The sequence below is a fragment of the Macaca nemestrina genome, chromosome 5, assembly GCF_043159975.1.
Source record: "Macaca nemestrina isolate mMacNem1 chromosome 5, mMacNem.hap1, whole genome shotgun sequence".
Classification (NCBI taxonomy): Eukaryota; Metazoa; Chordata; class Mammalia; order Primates; family Cercopithecidae; genus Macaca; species Macaca nemestrina.
In genome coordinates this window covers 154,643,590-154,663,295 of record NC_092129.1, presented here as the reverse complement: position 1 = coordinate 154,663,295, position 19,706 = coordinate 154,643,590, and the positions used below count along the sequence as shown (strand labels likewise).

General features: G+C 46.6%; 1 protein-coding gene across 2 annotated transcripts in view; it reads right to left on the bottom strand.

Moving 5' to 3' along the window:
* Nucleotides 1–2,314, bottom strand: part of LOC105491577 (gamma-aminobutyric acid type B receptor subunit 1) — a 29,907-nt gene extending 27,593 nt beyond the window's left edge. For both annotated transcript variants that reach the window (XM_011758086.3, XM_024795967.2), the window contains exons 1-3: nucleotides 2,176–2,314; nucleotides 1,622–1,712; nucleotides 712–915 (exon numbers count right to left, since the gene is read on the bottom strand). In XM_011758086.3, coding sequence (XP_011756388.1) covers nucleotides 712–915; nucleotides 1,622–1,712 — 295 coding nt within the window. In that variant the 5' untranslated portion in view covers nucleotides 2,176–2,314. The remainder of the gene's footprint in view (nucleotides 1–711; nucleotides 916–1,621; nucleotides 1,713–2,175) is intronic.
* Nucleotides 2,315–19,706: the final 17,392 nt, after the last annotated feature.

Below are 19,706 nucleotides of genomic sequence, written 5' to 3'. Positions count from 1 at the left end.
AAGGCTTTTTCCCTTTAAAGAGCAGGGGACTCAGGTGTGGGTTTGGGTCCACAAGCATCCTGCTCTAAAGAAAATCGCATGTGAAAAGGATTTGCCTACCTATCTTCCAATCCTCCCTTACCTCTGCAAGCATCCACACATTCCCGAAAGGAAAAAAAAAAAAAAATTATCATTGTAGGAACCCAAGATGGGGCTATAAGCACACAAAATGGGATCTCTTCAAAGTCAGCTACAGTGGGCGGTTCTCTGGCTTTGAAATATGTAGATGTATATAACTTTGGATGCACAATCAGATTTTCTTATTATAGTTGGCTTCTATTAATATTAAACTGGCTTTTGTTTCTTGGGCATATGGTCTCTGGGTTGGTGACAGAGGTATTCAAAAATGTGATGAAATCATTTTAGAATTTTTTTGTCATCATCTGCCACTAATGATCCTCAAAGAGAATAATTCACAAGATGAATTATCAATGTTATAGGCCAATGATCAGTGGCCTAATGAAGGGAGGATGAAATGAACTGTGCAGGCTGCTAGCTCTACTACCTCCAACCGCACAGGCAAAACTGCTCTTATGTAGTAGTCTTTCAATAAATGTATTTGTGAATTTTGGTATACTGGATTTAAAGTGCTGACTTGCAAGCAGTAATGGTAAGTTTGCGGCAGGAAAAGGAATGGTCTTGAAGAGGGGAGGGGCTTCCGAGGCTACTCACCACAGCGGCTGGGTGTGTCCATATCTGTCCAGGAGCCGTTGGCCAGGCACTTGCGGACCTTGGGCCCCACCACCTCGCGCTCCCCCCGGCACACATACTCAATCTCATAGTCCACCGGCAGGAAGTTGATAGCCTTCACCTGGTCCCGAGTCAGGCCCCGGTACCTGATGCCCCCTTCCCAGGGCGGGTGTATGATCTGGCAACCTAAGGGGTGAGTGGGGGAGGCATACAGAGAGGAATGGTGGGAAAGTGGAAAAGGCAGGCTCCCCAATGGGAGGCAGGGGAGGGTAGGGCGTGGTCTGTGGGCAAGCTGGGGACAGAGGAAGAGGGATGGGGCACTAGAGGGTGGGAGTGGGGACAGGTACAGATCCCCTGGCTAAAGGACCGAGAGTAAAGGGCCAGGGTTAAAGCTGATGAGAGAACCCACAAGTGGGGAGGGAAGGGTGCTGGGTGGAGGTAAGGAAGAAAAGTAAAGAAATCATGAAGGGTATGATATGTGGGTGGAGCTTTTATTTAAAAAAAAAAATAAAGGCTAAATGAGGATATTTGAGTTGAATTAGGACGGGAGGATAAAGGGGGCCTTATAAGATCATCTGGACAGCAAAGTGGGACCAAGAAAAGGGAGTAGTTGAGGTAGTAATGAGGGGCTGGGAAAGGGATTGAGGCGGAGAAAATAATGCATAAAAAGGTGGTATAGTGTAGTAATGCGGGCAGAGAAAAGGGGTGCTGGATAGTAACGTGGGGTGACAGAAAGAGGTCAGCAGTAGTAAAGTGGAGCCGAGCAGAAGGGGTTGCCAGACCGGAATGATATGTGAGACTGACGGGATCGTGATGAGGACCAGAAATGAGGAGATGCAGGGAAAGGGAAGTGGGGCGAAGGAGGGCCCGAGGTCGTCGAAGAAGGATGCACCTTCCGAGGTGGCGTTGGGGGTCTGCGCCCCGCCTGCGCCCGGGGGGCGGAGGAAGAGTGGCGCCAGTAGCAGCAGCAGCAGCAGCAGCATCTAAGTGAGAGGCGGCCATGAGGACCGGACCGAGCCCCGCCGGCGCGGCCCGTACTCGGAGACTACTCGACCTCTTGCCGGTTGCCTCGCAGGCTCCGACTGGGCTCAGCCCAGGGACCAAGAGAGCGCCCCGCGGAGGAGGCGGGGGCGGAGCCCCGCGCGGGGTGGGGGGAGAGGAGGAGAGAAAGCCTGTCCCCACCCTCCTCCTGCCTCCCTCGGCCCCCAACCCTCCCGGGACTCCACCTCTCACCACCTCCTCTCCCCCGGCCCCCGCGGCTCACAGGAGCCTGGCTTACCCACGCTCCCGGGATCGGCCGCCTCAGCGCTCCCCGATTCCATCCCCGCGGTTCCTCCTCTCCCCCAGCCCCGATTCCCCCAGCTGGGCCCTGCGCCCACTGCCCCCTCCCCCACCACGCCGCGCGCCCCTCTCCGAGTCCTGCTAACCCGGGGCCCTGGCTCTTACCTCGGCGCGCCGGCCCGGTTCCCCGGCTCTCCCCGGGCCTCAAGGCCCCAGGCCCGGCCGCTCCTCCCCGCTCCCCCCCTCCTTTCTCCTCCACCTTTCTCCTCCTCCCGTCCCTCCTCCCCTCGAATCCAGGCTCCAGCCTGGCCAGGGTCTCTCCCCTCCTCTCTCGCTTCCCCCAAACCCCACCCCTGTCTCTTCTTCCCCGGGGCGGCGGCAGCCACGGGAGCGGGGAGCCGGGAGGGAAGGAGGCGGCGCCGGGGACCGGTGAGAGCTCCCGGGCGGAGGGAAGAAGGAGGGTGCAGGGGAAGGCAGGGCGGGGGGAAGAGAGGGGAAGACCGGGGAGAGGGCGCCTCCCACAACCCGAGCCCCGGGAGCCGCCCCGGATCCCAGCCCCGCCCTGGACCGCCCACAGCGCGGTGGGGCGGGCGGCGGAGAGGCGCGCGGCTGAGAGGTGGGAGAGAGGGAGGTGCGCTGGTGCACACGCACTCGCCGGCGGGCACTGGTCACTACCGGGGGACCTGCGGGCAAGACTACTGGAAGCTGGGGTCGGGATGAGGGAACCCGAGCCAAAGGCAGAGGAGCTGGCGCTGAGACAGGGAGTCTGGGATGAAGGTGGAGAAGGACGGCTGCACAAAGAGAAGGCAGCCCTGGATCCGGGTGACAGGAGAGAAGCAGAGGCCCAGGAGAGAACTGCGACCGGAGGGCAAGAAAGAAGAAACCTGGGTCAGAAGGAGGTGGGGGAGGGGGGCTGAGGGCCACTTAAGCGCGAGAAGTGTTGGGTATAGAAAAGATTTCTGGGAGACTAGAGCAGCTCCATGGTCCAGCAGCATTGCTACTCGCCTGCTCTGCAGGGAACGCGCAGAACGGGTTGGAGGCAAAAAAAAAAAAAAAAAAAAAAAAAAAAGGGAGGGGGACATCAAGGAGAGAAATTAAGGTACGAAGGGCGTAAAAGGACAAGAGAAAGAAGAACCTCCAGGTGGTTAGAAGCCAACATTATCTAATGTACTCCAGCAGGGCCTAGCAAACAGTATTTCTTGACCAAGGGCAAACTGGAAGCTCTGAAGACAGCAGGTACAGACCTTTCTGACGGCTCCAGAAGCTCTTGGCTATACCTTGAAGTGGAGGGGTGTGTGTGTGGTGTGGTATTGTTGTTCGTAGGCCTGAGTTTGGGCTGGGAGAGGAAACAGTGGGCTCCTTCTTGCAGAGGGACAAAAAAAAAAAAAAAAAAAAAAAAAAAAAGCTTCTTTCTGACTGGTCCTAGGGGGAAAAAATGGTAGGAAGAAACCAAACACTGACAGACTGACTAGAATTGAGGCTCTCAACCTTCAACTCTTTTTTACAATAAATATTTTGTAATGACACTTTTACTGTCCTAAATTGAGATTCATAGATGAGGCTCACGCCTGTAATCCCAGGACTTTGGGAGGCCAAGGCGGACCAATCACTTGAGCTCAGGAGTTTGAGACCAGCATGGCGAAATCCCATCTCTACTAAAAATAGAAAAATTAGTCTGGCGTGGTGGTGTGCGCCTGTAATCCCAGCTGAGACACCAGAATCACTTGAATCCAGGAAGCAGAGGTTGCAGTGAGCCAAGATCGCGCCATTGCACTCCAATCTGGGTGACAGAGCGAGACTCCATCTCAAAAAAGAGAAAGAAAGGGAGGGAGGGAGAGAAAGTCATAGATGATATAACCTACCTACATACACACACACACACACACACACACAAAAGCAAAATGCTTCCCTTTCTGTAATGTAAAGGGGAAATGAAAGAAAAGTAACTTGCAATAAAATAATATAAACAGTATTTTAATGTGTGAGTGCCGAGGCCCAACTACCCTAGAAGTCTTGATGGAGTAAGCAGATGCTTCCACCTATTCACAGAACCACGGGGATGGAACTGCTACCAACACAGGCTGATCCGGGTGCTGAGTTGGTGACTCAACTACCTCCAGCATGTTGCCATCAATGAAGTGATTTAACAAAATGTTGAACAACTCTTGGTAGCAAAGTTAATTTTCCCTAAATTTACACCGAACTATAATTGCATTCCTAGAAAGTTCATTGTATATTTAAAAAAAATTTTTTAAACTGTATTAAGTTCTAGGCTCAGATAATTAAACACAGGTTTTCACTACATGAATGTCCTAGGGGACTTTTGAGAATCTGGGTGAGGAACAATTCTTCAACATGTAGGTAGTGCTTTGAAGAATATCTTACACCTCTGCCCCACCCATAAATGTCAATAGTGCCCTTTCCCTTATCACCTGAGGTCCGGAGTTCAAGACTAGCCTGACCAATGTGGAGAATCTCTACTAAAAATACAAAATTAGCCAGGCATGGTGGTGCATGCCTGTAATCCCAGCTACTCAGGAGGCTGAGGCAGAAGAATCACTTGAACCCAGGAGGCAGAGGTTGCAATGAGCCAAGATCATGCCATTGCACTCCAGCCTGGGCAACAAGAGTGAAACTCAGTCAAAAAACAAAACAAAACAAAAAAACAGCTAAAAGATGCATCAAAATGTTAACAAGAATTGCCTCTGGGCCATTAATTTTTGCATACTTTTCTTTTTTACTTTTTTTTTTTTAGATGGCGTTTCACTCTTGTCAGCCAGACTGGAGTGCAATGGCGTGATCTCGGCTCATTCAAGCGATTCTCCTGCCTCAGCCTCCCAAGTAGCTGAGACTACAGGTTCACACCACCATGCCTGGCTAAATTTTGTATTTTTAGTAGAGATGGGGTTTCACAATATTGATCAGGCTGGTCTCGAACTCCTGACCTCAGGTGATCCACCTGACTCAGCCTCCCAAAGTGCTGGGGTTACAGGTGTGAGTCACTGCACAGGGCCTGTACACTTTTCTTTTGTCATATTTGTTGTTCAACTTTTGTTCAAATGTTTTACAAGTGTCTCCTCTATAAATCATTTCTAATTGATTTATAAAGGTTTAAAAGAAAACCTTCCTATGCAAGTTGAATCAGTATAGCTAAAATCTGTTATTTGTTTGGGAGGCAGAGGCATTTGAGGGTACAGACAGGGGCTCCAATTATATTCACTATACAAACCACTTACCTTTTTCCACCAGTAGCTGCAACTTCCCCCTTTCACATATTTTCATACTCCCATGTCACTGCCAGGATTCCTGGCCATATTTTTCAGGGTATTTATAAAGGTCCTTCCAGAACCACTACTTGAACATCCTAATTTCATCCTCCCCACAGTCTACTTCCTTCTTTTCCTTTTACATCATCTTTTCCTTTTACATCAAGTACACAACTTATTTCCTCTGGAAAGCTCCCCGGGCTTGATCCCATCGTTCTCTCACTTCTGTAAAATTTGTACCTTTGGCAATGTCATCTCCTTTTGCAGTTGTTGACTGTTTTTCATGGAGACAGTGGAGTTCCTACTCAGATTACTGGAAAATGACAAATCTTATTCATTTTAGTTCCCATACTTTTTAAAAATTATTTTTATTTTTATTTTATTTATTTATTTGAGACAGAGTCTCACACTGTCATCCAGGCTGGAGTGCAGTGGTGCGAGCTCACTCACTGCAGCCTCTGCCTTCTGGGTTCAAGCAATTATCTTGCCTCAGTCTCCTGAGTAGCTGGGATTACAGGCGCCCACCACCACTCCCAGCTAATTTTTTGTATTTTTAGTGGAGACGGGGTTTCACCATGTTGGCCAGGCTGGTCTCAAACTCCTGACCTCATGATCCGCCTGCCTTGGCCTCCCAAAGTGCTGGGATTACAGGTGTGAGCCACTGGGCCCAGCCTCCCATACTTTCTTTCTACCTCCTTTCCTCTCTTCTGCCTCATCTTCCATCCATCCCTGAGAACATATAGCCCAGAATTTAACACACTGGGAGCCCTGAAAACATATTAACCAATGTAGTTCAATTTACTGATGATCATGTAGATGCTAGGTGCATTTTGTGGGTATCTCATTAAATTCTCACCTAACCACACAGAGTGGTTATTCATGTTCTATACTGAGCCTAGTAAACTACCATTTAAAGAAAGTAAGAAGCAAATCAGAGGTCACACAGCTATAAAGCTGACAGAGCCAAAATTTGCACTTAAGTTCACTGCACTATTCCCAAATTCTTTCTATTGCATTGAGAGGCTTAGTTTTGAGGCGCTTCTCTCACCCAACTCCCACTCCAAGGCATTTTCTATCAAAGGTCAACTGCAGTTCTGTTCTCTCATCTGAAGTAGTGGTGATCACTGGGTGAATGGAAGATGTTCATGTCCTCTTGGATTAGGATGAAAGACCTGTCTTCTGGGAGAGTTTTCTGTCCTGTAACAGCTCTTGCTGTTTAGAAAAATGTATAGAGCAAAGGTTTATTATTCAAATGTGAAGTTATTTAAACTCTGGGATTCACTCTGGCTTTTTAATGAGGTTTTGAACTCTTTCCATCATATTTAATATCACTAAAATAGGATATTTTTGTGAAACTGATCCTTCCCCTCAGTTTCCATTTGTATGTTCTCTTTCTTCCCATCTTGATAGGCACAGGCACTCAGAATCACTGAGCCAGAAAGAGAGTAAGGGAAAATCTTTCTTTAATAAACCCTCTCTATTGCTCCCCACACACAATTCTAGTTTGGTTGCTGTCTTCGTCTATTTGGGCTGCTATAACAAAATCTCTTATACTGGGTAACTTATGAACAAGAAAAATGTATTTCTGACAGTTCTGGAGACTGGGAAATCCAAGATTAAGTTACTGGCAGATTCAGTGTCTGGTGAGGGCTGGCTTCCTCATAGACTGCCATCTGCCATCTGCCATCTAGCTGTGTCTTCACATGGTAGAAAGGGCAAACAAGCTCCCTGGGGCCTCTTGTAGAAGGGCACTAATCTCATTCACACAAGTCCCCACCACTTAATACCACATCACATTGGGGATTAGGTTTCAGAACATGAATTTTGGGGGAACACAAACATTCAGACCATAGCAGTTGTACATTCTTGGCATTTCTGGCCTTGGTTCTTCGTGCCAATAAAAGGACATAGGAAGCTCATGAAGCTATTTCTATCATGTCTTTACAGGCATGTACAGGTGAGCCCAGTTTGGGAGTCATAAAACTTCAGTGAAATTAAAAAGCCACATTATGAATACCTGCGTTAACACTTAACCACCCTCACCCACAAGAAGCCCTGAGGTAGTGGGGATCCTACCCCTGTCTCAGGAGTGCCCAGAGCCCATAACCAGATTACAACGTTGACACTGTGAAGTTGCCTCTAGAAATAATTTCTCAATAAGTATACCTTTATATAATAAGTGAATGAACACAATGTAATTAAATCTGATTAACTTAAGAAACAAAAAGGAAAATAGAAAGCTTCTTTGTCCATTCATCTACAGGATTATGAGGTCATGTTAACAGACTTAGAAAAGGTTCAGTTCTCCAGCCAGGCGCCGTTGTTCACGCCTGTGATCCCAGCACTTTGGGAGGCCTAGGTGGGCGGATCACCTGAGATCAGGAGTTCAAGACCAGCCTAACCAACATGGAGAAACCACATCTCTACTAAAAATACAAAATTAGTCGGCCGTGGTGATGCATGCCTGTAATCCCAGCTACTTGGGAGGCTGAGGCAGGAGAATTGCTTGAACCCAGGAGCTGGAGGTTGCAGTGAGCTGAGATTGTGCCATTGCAACAAGCAAAAGTATCTCAAAAAAAAAAGAAAAAAGAAAGGCTCAATTCTCATAAACACAAATTTAGTGAGCATTTTAAAGATCTCAAAATAAGTATTATATTTAATTAAACATGTGTAATTAAGTATATACTGGTATGAATATCTACAATTAATTATTCATACTAATCTGAAAAACATATGCATCATAATGTGTGTATGTAATTGGTTGCTAGGGGTTTTGTTTGTTCATTTTGCTGCAATAGATTTCTTTCTCTCGTCATATTCTGTTCAAATACTAAAATGATTGTTCGCTTATTCAAAGCATACTAATCAAATAATACTCAGAGTAAAAGGATATATCACCCAGATTTTTCTATTAGAAGCTACACAGTACTCAAAAATCTATCATTTAATATGTGTATGCAGATCTAAAGCCCATATTAAGCACAAATATATTTTCACGTTAAATGTATGGCTATTTACGCTAGGTGAGGTAAAGAAAGACTATAAATAGCTTCACATCTCGTTTTGTCACAGAATGAATGCAAGTCAGGCCAGGCTTTGCCACCAAATGACTTACAAAATTTGGGTTTTCAGAGTATTGTGAATTTTGGAATTGCAGAAAAGGATATGTGAAACTGTTTATAAACATGAGAAGATATTTACAGATAAATGTTTTAGGAGTCAAATGACCAAATCTGAGGCAACAGACTAGAAATTCTATTCATGGAAATATGGTAAAAATGCCAGGAAAAGGGCTGGGCGTGGTGGCTCACGCCTATAATCCTAGCACTTTGGGAGGCTGAGGTGGGTGGATCGCTTGAACTGGAGTCCGAGACCAGTCTGGGCAACATGGCAAAACCCCGTCTCTACCAAAAATGCAAAACGCTGTCTCTACCAAAAATACAAAAGATTAGTTGGGTGTGGTAGCAGGTGCCTGTAATCCCAGCTACAGGGGAGGCTGAGGAAGAATTGCTTGAACCTGGGAGGCAGAGGTTGCAGTGAGCCAAGATCCCACCACTGCATTCCAGCCTGGGTGACAGAGCAAGACTCCCTCTCAAAATAAAATAAACTAAAATAATTTTTTAAATGCCAGTAACGATCCCCATAAAGGCCACGGATGAAAACCTGATCATGTCACATCCATGACCCTATTACAGCAGGTCAGATGAATCTTACCCTAGTCCAGAGAACCATAGGAACCACTGAGTCCCAGTGGAGGGAAAGCCTGGAACAGATGTGAAGCAAGCTTGACTTTTAGCAATTGAGAGTAAACAAACACCTGCTGAGTTTACTCTTCCTTGCCTGTCTTTCTAAGCCATCACTCTGAAGACCTAAAAAGCAGACATGACTCATACGCACCTTCAGATGCTTTCAGTATTTGTTACACTTAGATCTGCACAGAAACTGAATACCTTACTGGTGCATAATTTACAAAGAATTCTCACATTAGCTCTCCTAATTCTTTCAGTTGTTTCTATAAGATAATATCTCCATTTGTCAGATAGGAAAACCGAAGCTCAGAAAGTTTGAATGAACTTCGTAAGATCACACAGCCAATAAATACCACAGGTTGGCCTCAAAGTCAAGTCTCAGGTCCTTCTCCCCCTCACTCACAGTGCTCCAGCCATGGTAGTCTAATTGCTGTTCTTTTAACTTCCTTAACTTTCAACTCAGAAACCAAACACACCCAGCTCCCTCTGCCTGGGCGTGGTGCCCTCTTCAACCTCCTCACCCCACACCATTTTCATGCTACTAACAGTTTAAATGGTGCCTCCTCAGTAAAGCCTCCCCTGAATTCCCCAGACTTAGAACCCTGTTTCCCCAATCCCACTAGCCACTCTCATATATGGCATATGGTAGTCATTGTTTTGAAAGAAACAAGAAGAAAAGAAAAGAGGCCAGGTGTGGTGGCTCACGCCCCTCCACCCGTGATCCCAGCACTTTGGGAGGCCGAGGCAGGGAGATAGCTGAAGTCTGGAGTTCCAGACCAGCCTGACCAACATGGTGAAAGCCCATCTCTACTAAAAATACACAAATTAGCCGGGCATGGTGGTGCATGCCTGTAATCTCAGCTACTCAGGAGGCTGAGGCGGGAGAATCGCCTGAACCCGGGAGGTGGAGATTGCAGTGAGCTGAGATCATGCCACTGCATTCCAGCCTGGGCGACAGAGGGAGACCCTGAGAAAGAAAAGAAGAGAAGAGAAGAGACGAGACGAGACGAGACGAGAAGAGGGGAGGGGAGGGGACGGGAGGGGAGGGGAGGAAGGGAAGAGGGGAGGGAGGGAGGGAGGAAGGGAGGGAAGGAGGGAAGGAAAGAAGGAAGGAAGGAAGGAAGGAAGGAAGGAAGGAAGGAAGGAAGGAAGGAAGGAAGGAAAGAAAGAGAGAGAGAAAGAGAGAGAAAGAAAGAAAGAAAAAGAAAGAAAGAAAGAAAGAAAGAAAGAAAGAAAGAAAGAAAGAAAGAAAGAAAGAAAGAAAGAAAGAAAGAAAGAAAGAAAGAAAAGGAACTTATCTCAGTCTGGGTAACATGGGGAATATTAGCCGAGTGTAGTGGCATGAGCCTATAGTCCCAGCTACTTGGGAGGCTGAGGCAGGAGGATCACTTCAGCTAGGAAGTCAAGGTCAGTAAGCTACGGTCACACCAGTGCACTCCAGCCTGGGTGACAGAGAGAGACCTTGTCTCAAAATAAAAATAAAAACACAAAACTTATCTCAGTGGTAATTAAGGTAACTATGGAATTGTGTATTTACATTTGACTTCCTGACCAGACCATAAACTCCAGGAGGGCAGGGATTATGACTATGTGACTCATTTTATCCCACTAAAAGAGCTACATATTTTCTGACTCAGAGATGAGTTTCATTCCATTGTACAGAATGATCACACCAGTTTCCAAGTCTATTAATCTAGTGGTCTTTGTTGTTTGTTGAAGACCTACTAGGTATTGGTAAAATGGGATGCTTTGTTCCATGGGCCATAACAGTGACACATTGTAAACACATTTAAGTCATGCCACGCTATAAGTTACAGGATAATAATAATAATAGAATTTATTTTACTATAACCAGTTTTGGGCTGTGTGTTTTACTTGGATTGTCTCACTTGCTCATTATAGCATTCTCTGATATAGATATTATTCTTCCCATTTGCAAAATGGGAAAAATGAAACTCAGACATGTTTAATAATCTGCACAGTGTCTCACGAAGACCCTGTGCAGCCCAATGACAAGATGTGGAAAGCATCCTCACGGCACCCAGGGGTCTCTCTCCCTGAGAGTCCTCTGCATATCAGCAATGCTGCTATGGATTAAACCACTGGGGTTATCACTACATGGGTAAGATTTCTGTTAGCAGAAGATTCAGAAGATTCACCCTGCCATAGAGCAGGGGGCCTTGGCTGAGCCATAGGCAGAATCCCTCTCCAAAAAGACTTAGCAGTGTTTATCTGAATATTTTCTTTTAGCAATAGCTTTACTTACTTGCCTTATTTTTAGGTGCTGCCGTTTTGCTGTCCATGATGCTACTATGTTCAGTACCCTTACTGTACTGCCCAGTAGCCCTTACCATTAGCAAACTAAAGCTTCCTTACCAGCATTAGACCTGGCAGGACCTCTGTGCATCCCCCACCACCCATGAGTATTTTGATAGCATTGCAAGTATAATCTCTGGTGCATGCACAAATTCTGCTCCACATAGTGGCATTAATGGTGGCCCACATCGGGAACAGGAGTAGAGCAAGATGTTACCAGGAAGAGGGCCTTACTTCTCTTCTCGCTGCCTTTTTTTTTTTTTTTTTTTTGATGGAGTCTTGCTCCGTTGCCCAGGCTGGAGTGTAGTGGTGCAGTCTCAGCTCACTGCAACCTCCGCCTCCTAGGTTCAAGCTATTCTCCTGTCTCAGTCTCCTGAGTAGCTGGGACTACAGGCGCCTGCCAACACGCCCGGCTAGTTTTTGTATTTTTAGTAGAGATGGGGTTTCACATTGTTGGTCGGGCTAGTCTCAAACTCCTGACCTCAGATGGATCCACATGCCTTGGCCTCTCAAAGTGCTGGGATTATAAGCATGAGCCACCATGTTCGGCCATTCGCTGCTCTTAAGAAAGTACTTTTCCAAGGATCATTCTCCTTGGTCTTATCTCAAGATCCTGCTATGAACTAGGGATACAGGTGGAAAATTTTCACTTGTACCTGCAGCAAACTTTCATTCTGCCTGAACAGGAAAGGAGAGGGGAGGGGGAGGGGAGGGGGAGGGGAGGGAAGGGAAGGGAAAGGAAGGGAAAGGAAGGGAAGAGGGGAGGGAGAGAGGGAGGGAAGGAAGGAAGGAAGGAAGGAAGGAAGGAAGGAAGGAAGGAAGGAAGGAAGGAAGGAAGGAAGGAAGGAAGGAAGGAAGGGAGGGGGAGGGGAGAAGAAAAAGAAAGGGACCATGATCTGAAGAACCTTAACTGTTCCCATGTTATCCCTGGTTACTGTCAAGCAGCTAGCGGGCTAGGCTACATGGGGTATCTTCTTTAATTCTACTCCTGCATTAGCTGTTCTAAATCCTAGAACTTATGCCCTGTTTGAAATTTCTTTCCCTATGCTGAACTCAAGTGATGCCATTCTATTTTCTATTTTCCACTATGGGAAAAATGGAAAACAGCAGGATAAATGTATTAAGAAAGCATTCCTGAATTTGAGTTTCACTTTTTTTTTTTTTTTTAAAGTCTTGTTCTGTCACCCAGGCTGGAGTGTAGTGGCGCAAGCTTGGCTCACTGCAATTTCTGCCTCCAAGGTTTAAGCAATTCTTGTGCCTCGGCTACCTGAGTAGTTGGGATTATAGGCGTGCACCACCACACCTGGCTAATTTTGTTCTTTTAGTGGAGATGGGGTTTCACCATGTTGGCCAGGCTGGTCTAGAACTCCTGACCTCAAGTGATCCTCCCACCTCAGCCTCCCAAAGTGCTGGGATTACAGGTATAAGCCACCACCCCCGGCCTGAATTTGTTAACTTCTTACCAACATTTTACAAAGAAGATTGAAGGTAATGTGGGTTCTAAGACTGAAGAGTAAAAGGTAAGCTGGTGGTTAATGGGGAGGAGGGATGATGGATGAACTGGTCAGGGAAGAGGATGAAATGGCTCAAAATAGAGGCACAAATAGAATGGGCTGGGCTCCTCCAACCATTCCTCGTGATTTTGTTTTTACTTTTTTTTTTTTTTTTTTTTGGTAGAGTTTCACTCTTGTTGCCCAGGCAGCAATGGTGCGACCTCAGCTGTCTGCAACCGCTACCTCCTGGGTTCAAGTGATTCTCCTGCCTCAGCCTTCTGAGTAGCTGGGACTGCAGGCGTGCACCACCACACACGGCTAATTTTTTGTATTTTTAGTAGAGATGGGGATTCATCATGTTGCCCAGGTTGGTCTCGAGCTCCTGACCTCAGGTGATCCGCCCACCTCAAAACTCCCAAAGTACTGGGTTTACAGGTGTGAGCCACCACGCCTGGCCTATTTTTACTTTTTTAAAAGACAGGTCTCACTCTATTGCCCAGGCTGCTCTTGAAATCCTGGCCTCAACCAATTCTCCCTGCTCAGCCTCCTGAGTAGTTGGGACTACAGCACTCACAACTGTACCTGACCCTTCTCTTAATTTTAACTCCTGAGTGATTTTCTTCTCTGGGCCCCAAGGGGTCACGATATTTCTAAATTTTATCTTGAAGTTATTTCAGCTTTAGAAAATAAAAAGTTTTAGGCCTGGCTCAGTGGCTGACACCTGTAATCCCACTACTTTGGGAGGCTGAGGCAGGCAGATTGCTTGAGCCTAGGAGTTTGAGGCCAACATGGCAAAAACCTGTCTCTATTTTAAAAAAGAAGGAGGAGGACGACGACGAGGACGAGGAGGAAGAAGAGGACGAGGAGGAAGAAGAGGACGATGAGGAGGGGAGGAGGAGAAGGAGAAGAGAAAAAAGGCTGGGTGCGGTGACTCACACCTGTAATCCCAGCACTTTGGGAGGCTAAGGTGGGCAGATCACCAAGTCAGGAGTTTGAGACCAGCCTGACCAATATAGTGAAACCCCATCTCTATTAAAAATACCAAAATTAGCCAGGTGTGGTAGTGGACACCTGTCATCCCAACTACTCAGGAGGCTGAGGCAGGAGAATCGCTTGAACCACAGAGTTGGAGGTTGCAGTGAGCCTAGTTCAAGCCATTGCTCTCCAGCCTAGGCGACAGAGCAAGACGCCATCTTGAGAAAAAAAAAAAAAGAGTCCGGGCGCGGTGGCTCAAGCCTGTAATCCCAGCACTTTGGGAGGCCGAGACGGGCGGATCACGAGGTCAGGAGATCGAGACCATCCTGGCTAACACAGTGAAACCCCGTCTCTACTAAAAAATACAAAATATTAGCTGGGCGAGGTGGCGGGCGCCTGTAGTCCCAGCTACTCGGTAGGGTGAGGTAGGAGAATGGCGTAAACCCGGGAGGCGGAGCTTGCAGTGAGCTGAGATCCGGCCACTGCACTCCAGCCTGGGCGACAGAGTGAGACTCCGTCTCAAAAAAATAAAAAATACCTTGGAGGCCGGGCGTGGTGGCTCACACCTGTAATCCCATCACTTTGGGAGGCCGAGGGGAGTGGATCACGAGGTCAGGAGATCAAGACCATCCTGGCTAACATGGTGAAACTCCGTTTCTACTAAAAATACAAAAAAATTAGCTGGGCGTGGTGGCGGGCGTCTGTAGTCCCAGTTACTCGGAAGGCTGAGGCAGAAGAATGGCGTGAACCCAGGAGGCGGAGCTTGCAGTGAGTCGAGATCACGCCACTGCACTCCAGCCTGGGCCACAGAGCGAGACTCCATCTCAAAAACAAAAACAAAAACAAAACAAACAACAACAACAAAAATCTTGGAATGCTTTTTTTCTCCCTGTGTATTGATATTATTCTTAAGGGGCTCATAAGAAAAATAAATATATATATTTACATATATATACATATATCACCCAGGTTGGAGTGCACTGGTGCGATCTCAGCTCACTGCAATATCTGCCTCCAGGGTTCAAGCAATTCTTGTGCCTCAGCCTTCCCAGTAGCTAGGATTATAGGCGTGCACCACCATGCCTGGCTAATTTTTGTATTTGAAGTAGAGACGGGGTTTCCCCATGTTGGCAAGGCTGGTTTTGAACTCTGGACCTCAAGTGACCCTCCCGCCTAAAATACTGGGATTACAGGGGTGAGCCACCATGCCTGGTCCAGAAAATATTATTGTTATTTAGTATCACCTTCCATAACTACCATTAAAAATATTACAGGTGTGCAATAGAAACTGATCTGGCTGTAAGATTTCTCATTTAGTCAATAAATATTTATGGTAAGGAAGGAGACCATTACTACTCCTGCTGCCCTCCTCCCCCCACCTTGCCTAGTTCTCAAGACAGGAGGAAAGTGAGAAAGAAACAAAAGTAAGATAAATAGCCAGACAACCTTGGCACCACCACCCAGTCCTAGGAGTTAAACAAAGTAATAATAATATCAATCCCTGGCCTAAACTACTTGTGTTATCTGTAAATTCCAGACACTGTATGAAAAAAGCATTGTAAAACTTTTTGTTCTGTTAGCTGATGCACGTAGCCCCCAGTCATGTTTCCCACGCTTGCTCGATTTATCACGACCCCTTCACGTGGACCCATTAAAGTTGTAAGCCTTTAAAACGGCCAAGTATTTCTTTCTTGGAGAGCTCGGCTCTTTGTTTTTTTTTGTTTTTGTTTTTGTTTTTATTTTTTTGAGACGGGGTCTCACTCTGTCGCACAGGCCAGAGTGCAGTGGCCAGATCTCAGCTCACTGCAAGCTCCGCCTCCCGGGTTCACGCCATTCTCCTGCCTCAGCCTCCCAAGTAGCTGGGACTACAGGCGCCCGCCACCTCGCCCGGCTAGTTTTTTGTACTTTTCAGTAGAGACGGGGTTTCACCGTATTAACCCGGATGGCCTCGATCTCCTGACCTCGTGATTCGCCCGTCTCGGCCTCCCAAAGTGCTGGGATTACAGGCTTGAGCCACCGCGCCCGGCCAAGAGAGCTCGGCTCTTAAGACGCGAGTCTGCGGACGCTCCCAGCCGAATAAAAAACCTCTTCCTTCTTTAATCCGGTGTCTGAGGAGTTTTGTCTGTGGCTCGTCCTGCTACAATGGAATAGGGCAGCTCCTACAGTGTGGTATGGTGATTTTTTTTTCTTTTTTCTTTCTTTCTTTCTTTTTTTGAGATGGGGGGTCTCACTCTGTCAAGCAGGCTCAAGCAATCCTTCCATCTCAGCCTCCCAAGGAGCTGGAACAACAGGTGCATGTCACCATGCCCAGCTTTTTTTGTATTTTTGATAGAAACAGAATTTTGCCATGTTGGCCAGGCTGATCTCAAACTCCTGGCCTCAAGTGATCCGCCTGCCTCAGCCTCCCGGAGTCCTGGGATTACAGGCATGAGCCACTGCCCCCAGCCAATGATTTTAAAACTGGAATACAGAAACAGAATAAGATAGTCATGCTCCATCTTTATTATTTAAAAATCAGAAGAGATACACATATTTGTTGTGAGCACTAATTAAAATATCCTTAAAGTTTCCTTACCTTGAAGTGGAATTATTTGCATATGTATACACATGATACTGACTTTAGAAGAAAAGTTACAAGTTAAAACATGTTTGACTAATAAAAGAAAAAGGAACAAATTATACATAAATTTAGCTTAGTTGCTGAATATCACCTCTCCAAACATAGAGTTCAGGTTGGGGCAAATAAAAAATTGTATAAAACAAAAAGGCTAAGAAATGGCACAAAAAACTCAGCGAACCACTACTTCATGTTTCCCAATAAAGCATCTCTTTTATATTTATAAAAGTTAAGCCTGCATATCTCTGCCCCCAACTGCAGCAGAAACACCTGAAAAAGAATGCCAGTCTGGTCTTGCCCTGACAACGGTTACCTGACTGACCTTGATTGAGCCTGTCACAACCTGTCTGGCCTCAATTTCATCATCTGTAAAATAGGAATAAAACTATTTGATCTCCTTAACTCACATACTATTGTGAGAAATAAATACAATCATAGACAGATGTTTTTGGAATGTGAAAATGCTATAGAACACACTTTTTCTCCAGTGACTGGCATTAAAGTGTTGGTATGCTATACCACCAAGTCATTAGATGTGAGTTAATTTCTGGATTACTGTGTCAGTAAGAATAAACTCTACACAACTTCAGCAAGTGATGTTAGTATGTCATCCACAAAATTCTATCACCCTATTCCATAGCATACCCCTGTTGAACTTTCCACATCTCTGTCTTCCCTTAGCTTCCTGTGTCCAACCTCAGCGCAATAGCTCAGTTTGACCACTAGATGGTACTAGTTACAAGGCAAATTTAGGTTCAGAAACAGCATTTCTAAAAAGCAAGTATTTTTTCAGGTTTGTTTGTAGCTTAAACAACAAAAAATCATTATTATAAAGGGCATATGCTCACTGTGAAAATATATCAGGTGGTGTATGCAATAAAAAGTAAATTATCGGCCGGGCGCGGTGGCTCACGCTTGTAATGCCAGCACATTGGGAGGCCAAGGTGGGCAGATCACGAGTTCAGAAGTTGGAGACAAGCCTGGCCAACACAGTGAAACCCCGTCTCTACTAAAAATACAAAAATTAGCTGGACGTGGTGGCGGGCGTCTGTAATCCCAGCTACTCGGGAGGCTGAGGCAGGAGAATTGCTGGAACCCAGGAGGCGGAGGTTTCAGTGAGCCGAGATCCTGCCGCTGCACTCCAGCCTGGGCGACAGAGCTAGACTCCGTCTCAAAAAATAAAAATAAATAAATAAATAAAATAAAAATGATCCGTTTTGGGTAAACCTTGAGGCAGTTTCCTTGCCCTGATTTGAATGCAATAATGTATGGTCCTGGCTAACTCTGGTCAGGCAGAAAGCTGTGCTGGGCTAGTTGAAATCCCTTTCATGTCTCAAGGCCACCCCAGAAGGCTAACCATAACCAGCTCAAAACCACCACACCCACGTCTACCCCCCCCACCCCCCACCCCCGCAGACACACACATATCCACATTCAAGCCCACTCACAAATTTTAAGGACCCAGTCTCTTTATGGTTTACTAGCTCCTTACCAAGTCCTCCTCCTTCTCTGAGAGAATAGCATTAACAGACTAATAACTGAGCTAGTTCAGCTTTTGTGGTGTTAGTAAGTCAGTAACTGAACCGACAGTTTCAAGAAGCATACTAAAAATCTTCCGGCCGGGCGCGGTGGCTCACGACTGTAATCCCAGCACTTTGGGAGGCCGAGGTGGGTGGATCACGAGGTCAAGAGATCGAGACCATACTGGCTAACACGGTGAAACAACGCCTCTACTAAAAATACAAAAAGTCAGCCGGGCGTGCTGGCAGGCGTCTGTAGTCCCAGCTACTCGGGAGGCTGAGGCAGGAGAATGGCGTAAACCCGGGAGGCGGAGCTTGCAGTGAGCCGAGATCGCGCCACTGCACTCCAGCCTGGGAGACAGAGCGAAACTCCGTCTCAAAACAAAAAACAAATAAACAAAAATCTTCCAGGCCGGTCGCCGTGGCTCGCGCCTGTAATCCGAGCACTTTGGGAGGCTGAGGCGGGCAGATCACGAGGCCAGGAGTTCGAGAACAGCCTGACCAACATGGAGAAACGCCGTCTCTACTAAAAATACAAAAATTAGCCAGGTGTGGTGGTGGGCGCCTGTAATCCCAGCTACTCAGGAGGCTGAGGCAGGAGAATCGCTTGAACCTGGAAGGTAGAGGTTGCAGTGAGCCAAGATCAGGCCACTGCACTCCAAGAGTGAAACCATGTCTCCAAAAAAAAAAAAAAAAAGTAAAAAATACTAATCAAAATCCTAATCTCTTAGTTAACAGGTTGCTGTGACCTAGAGCAAGTAAAAATGTAATTATCAGCCTAGAGGGGTTAGAGTGGCAAGAAGATGCCTGAGGGAGAGCCCACAGCCTAAAAGAGAATAGACTACAAAGGCTGAAGACATACAGGCGGGGATTCTTTGTCATTCATTCTTTCAGCAAACTTATTCTATTACGTATCCCTCACTATTCAATGCCCAGGAGGGCACAGGGAAAATAAGACAAAGTCCTGCCCTCACTGGCTAACATTCTGCGCACAAGTGCTGCACAAGAGGTGTTATGTTTTTTGGGGGAGCCAGACACAGGCCTAAGCACTTTATGTACCTTGTCTCATTTAATCCTTACATCAGCGCCATGAGGTGAGTGACAGAATTATCATTTTACAGTTAAATAGAGATTTCTTTAAGGTCTTTGCCCAGGGTCACAGGTCTTTCCACAGGACCACAGACTGGAGTCAGATGTGTTCCTCAATCAGTTAGGAAAGGGTGGCGCTGGGATTTGCATCTGAGTATTCCAAGTTTCTATATTCCCATATTCTGGAATGAGGATATTATGAGTCCTGAAACAACTCTAGAAATTCTAGGCTACATAATTATCCCTCCATAAAGTGTCCTCTGCCAGAACAAAAAAAAAATACTGTGGTGGCCAGACCCCACGATGACTGGGGAAGTAAGTTGCCCAGTTCCAAAATGGCCACCACCGCGCTTTCCTGGCGTCGGAGCGACTACGTAGTGACAGAAGGACCATCACCAGGTGGGTGCTCACAGGGCCTGAGCCAGTTGCCAAACTGGCCACCTGGGCCTTTCTTCTCCTGAGCAACAGCCAAGCAACATTATAGGCTTCAGGCCTACCTAGCCCAGGCTGGGTTAAAGCAGATAAACGAAGCAGGCAGCGGAGAAAAAGCACGTAACCAAGGGCAGTGTGTCTGATGCGAAAGGCAAGAAAGGCTCTGCCCGTAGGAACCGGGTGTCACTGGGCCGCTCGCATACACCTCTCTTTGACCTATTTGTAATCGGCGCCTTATT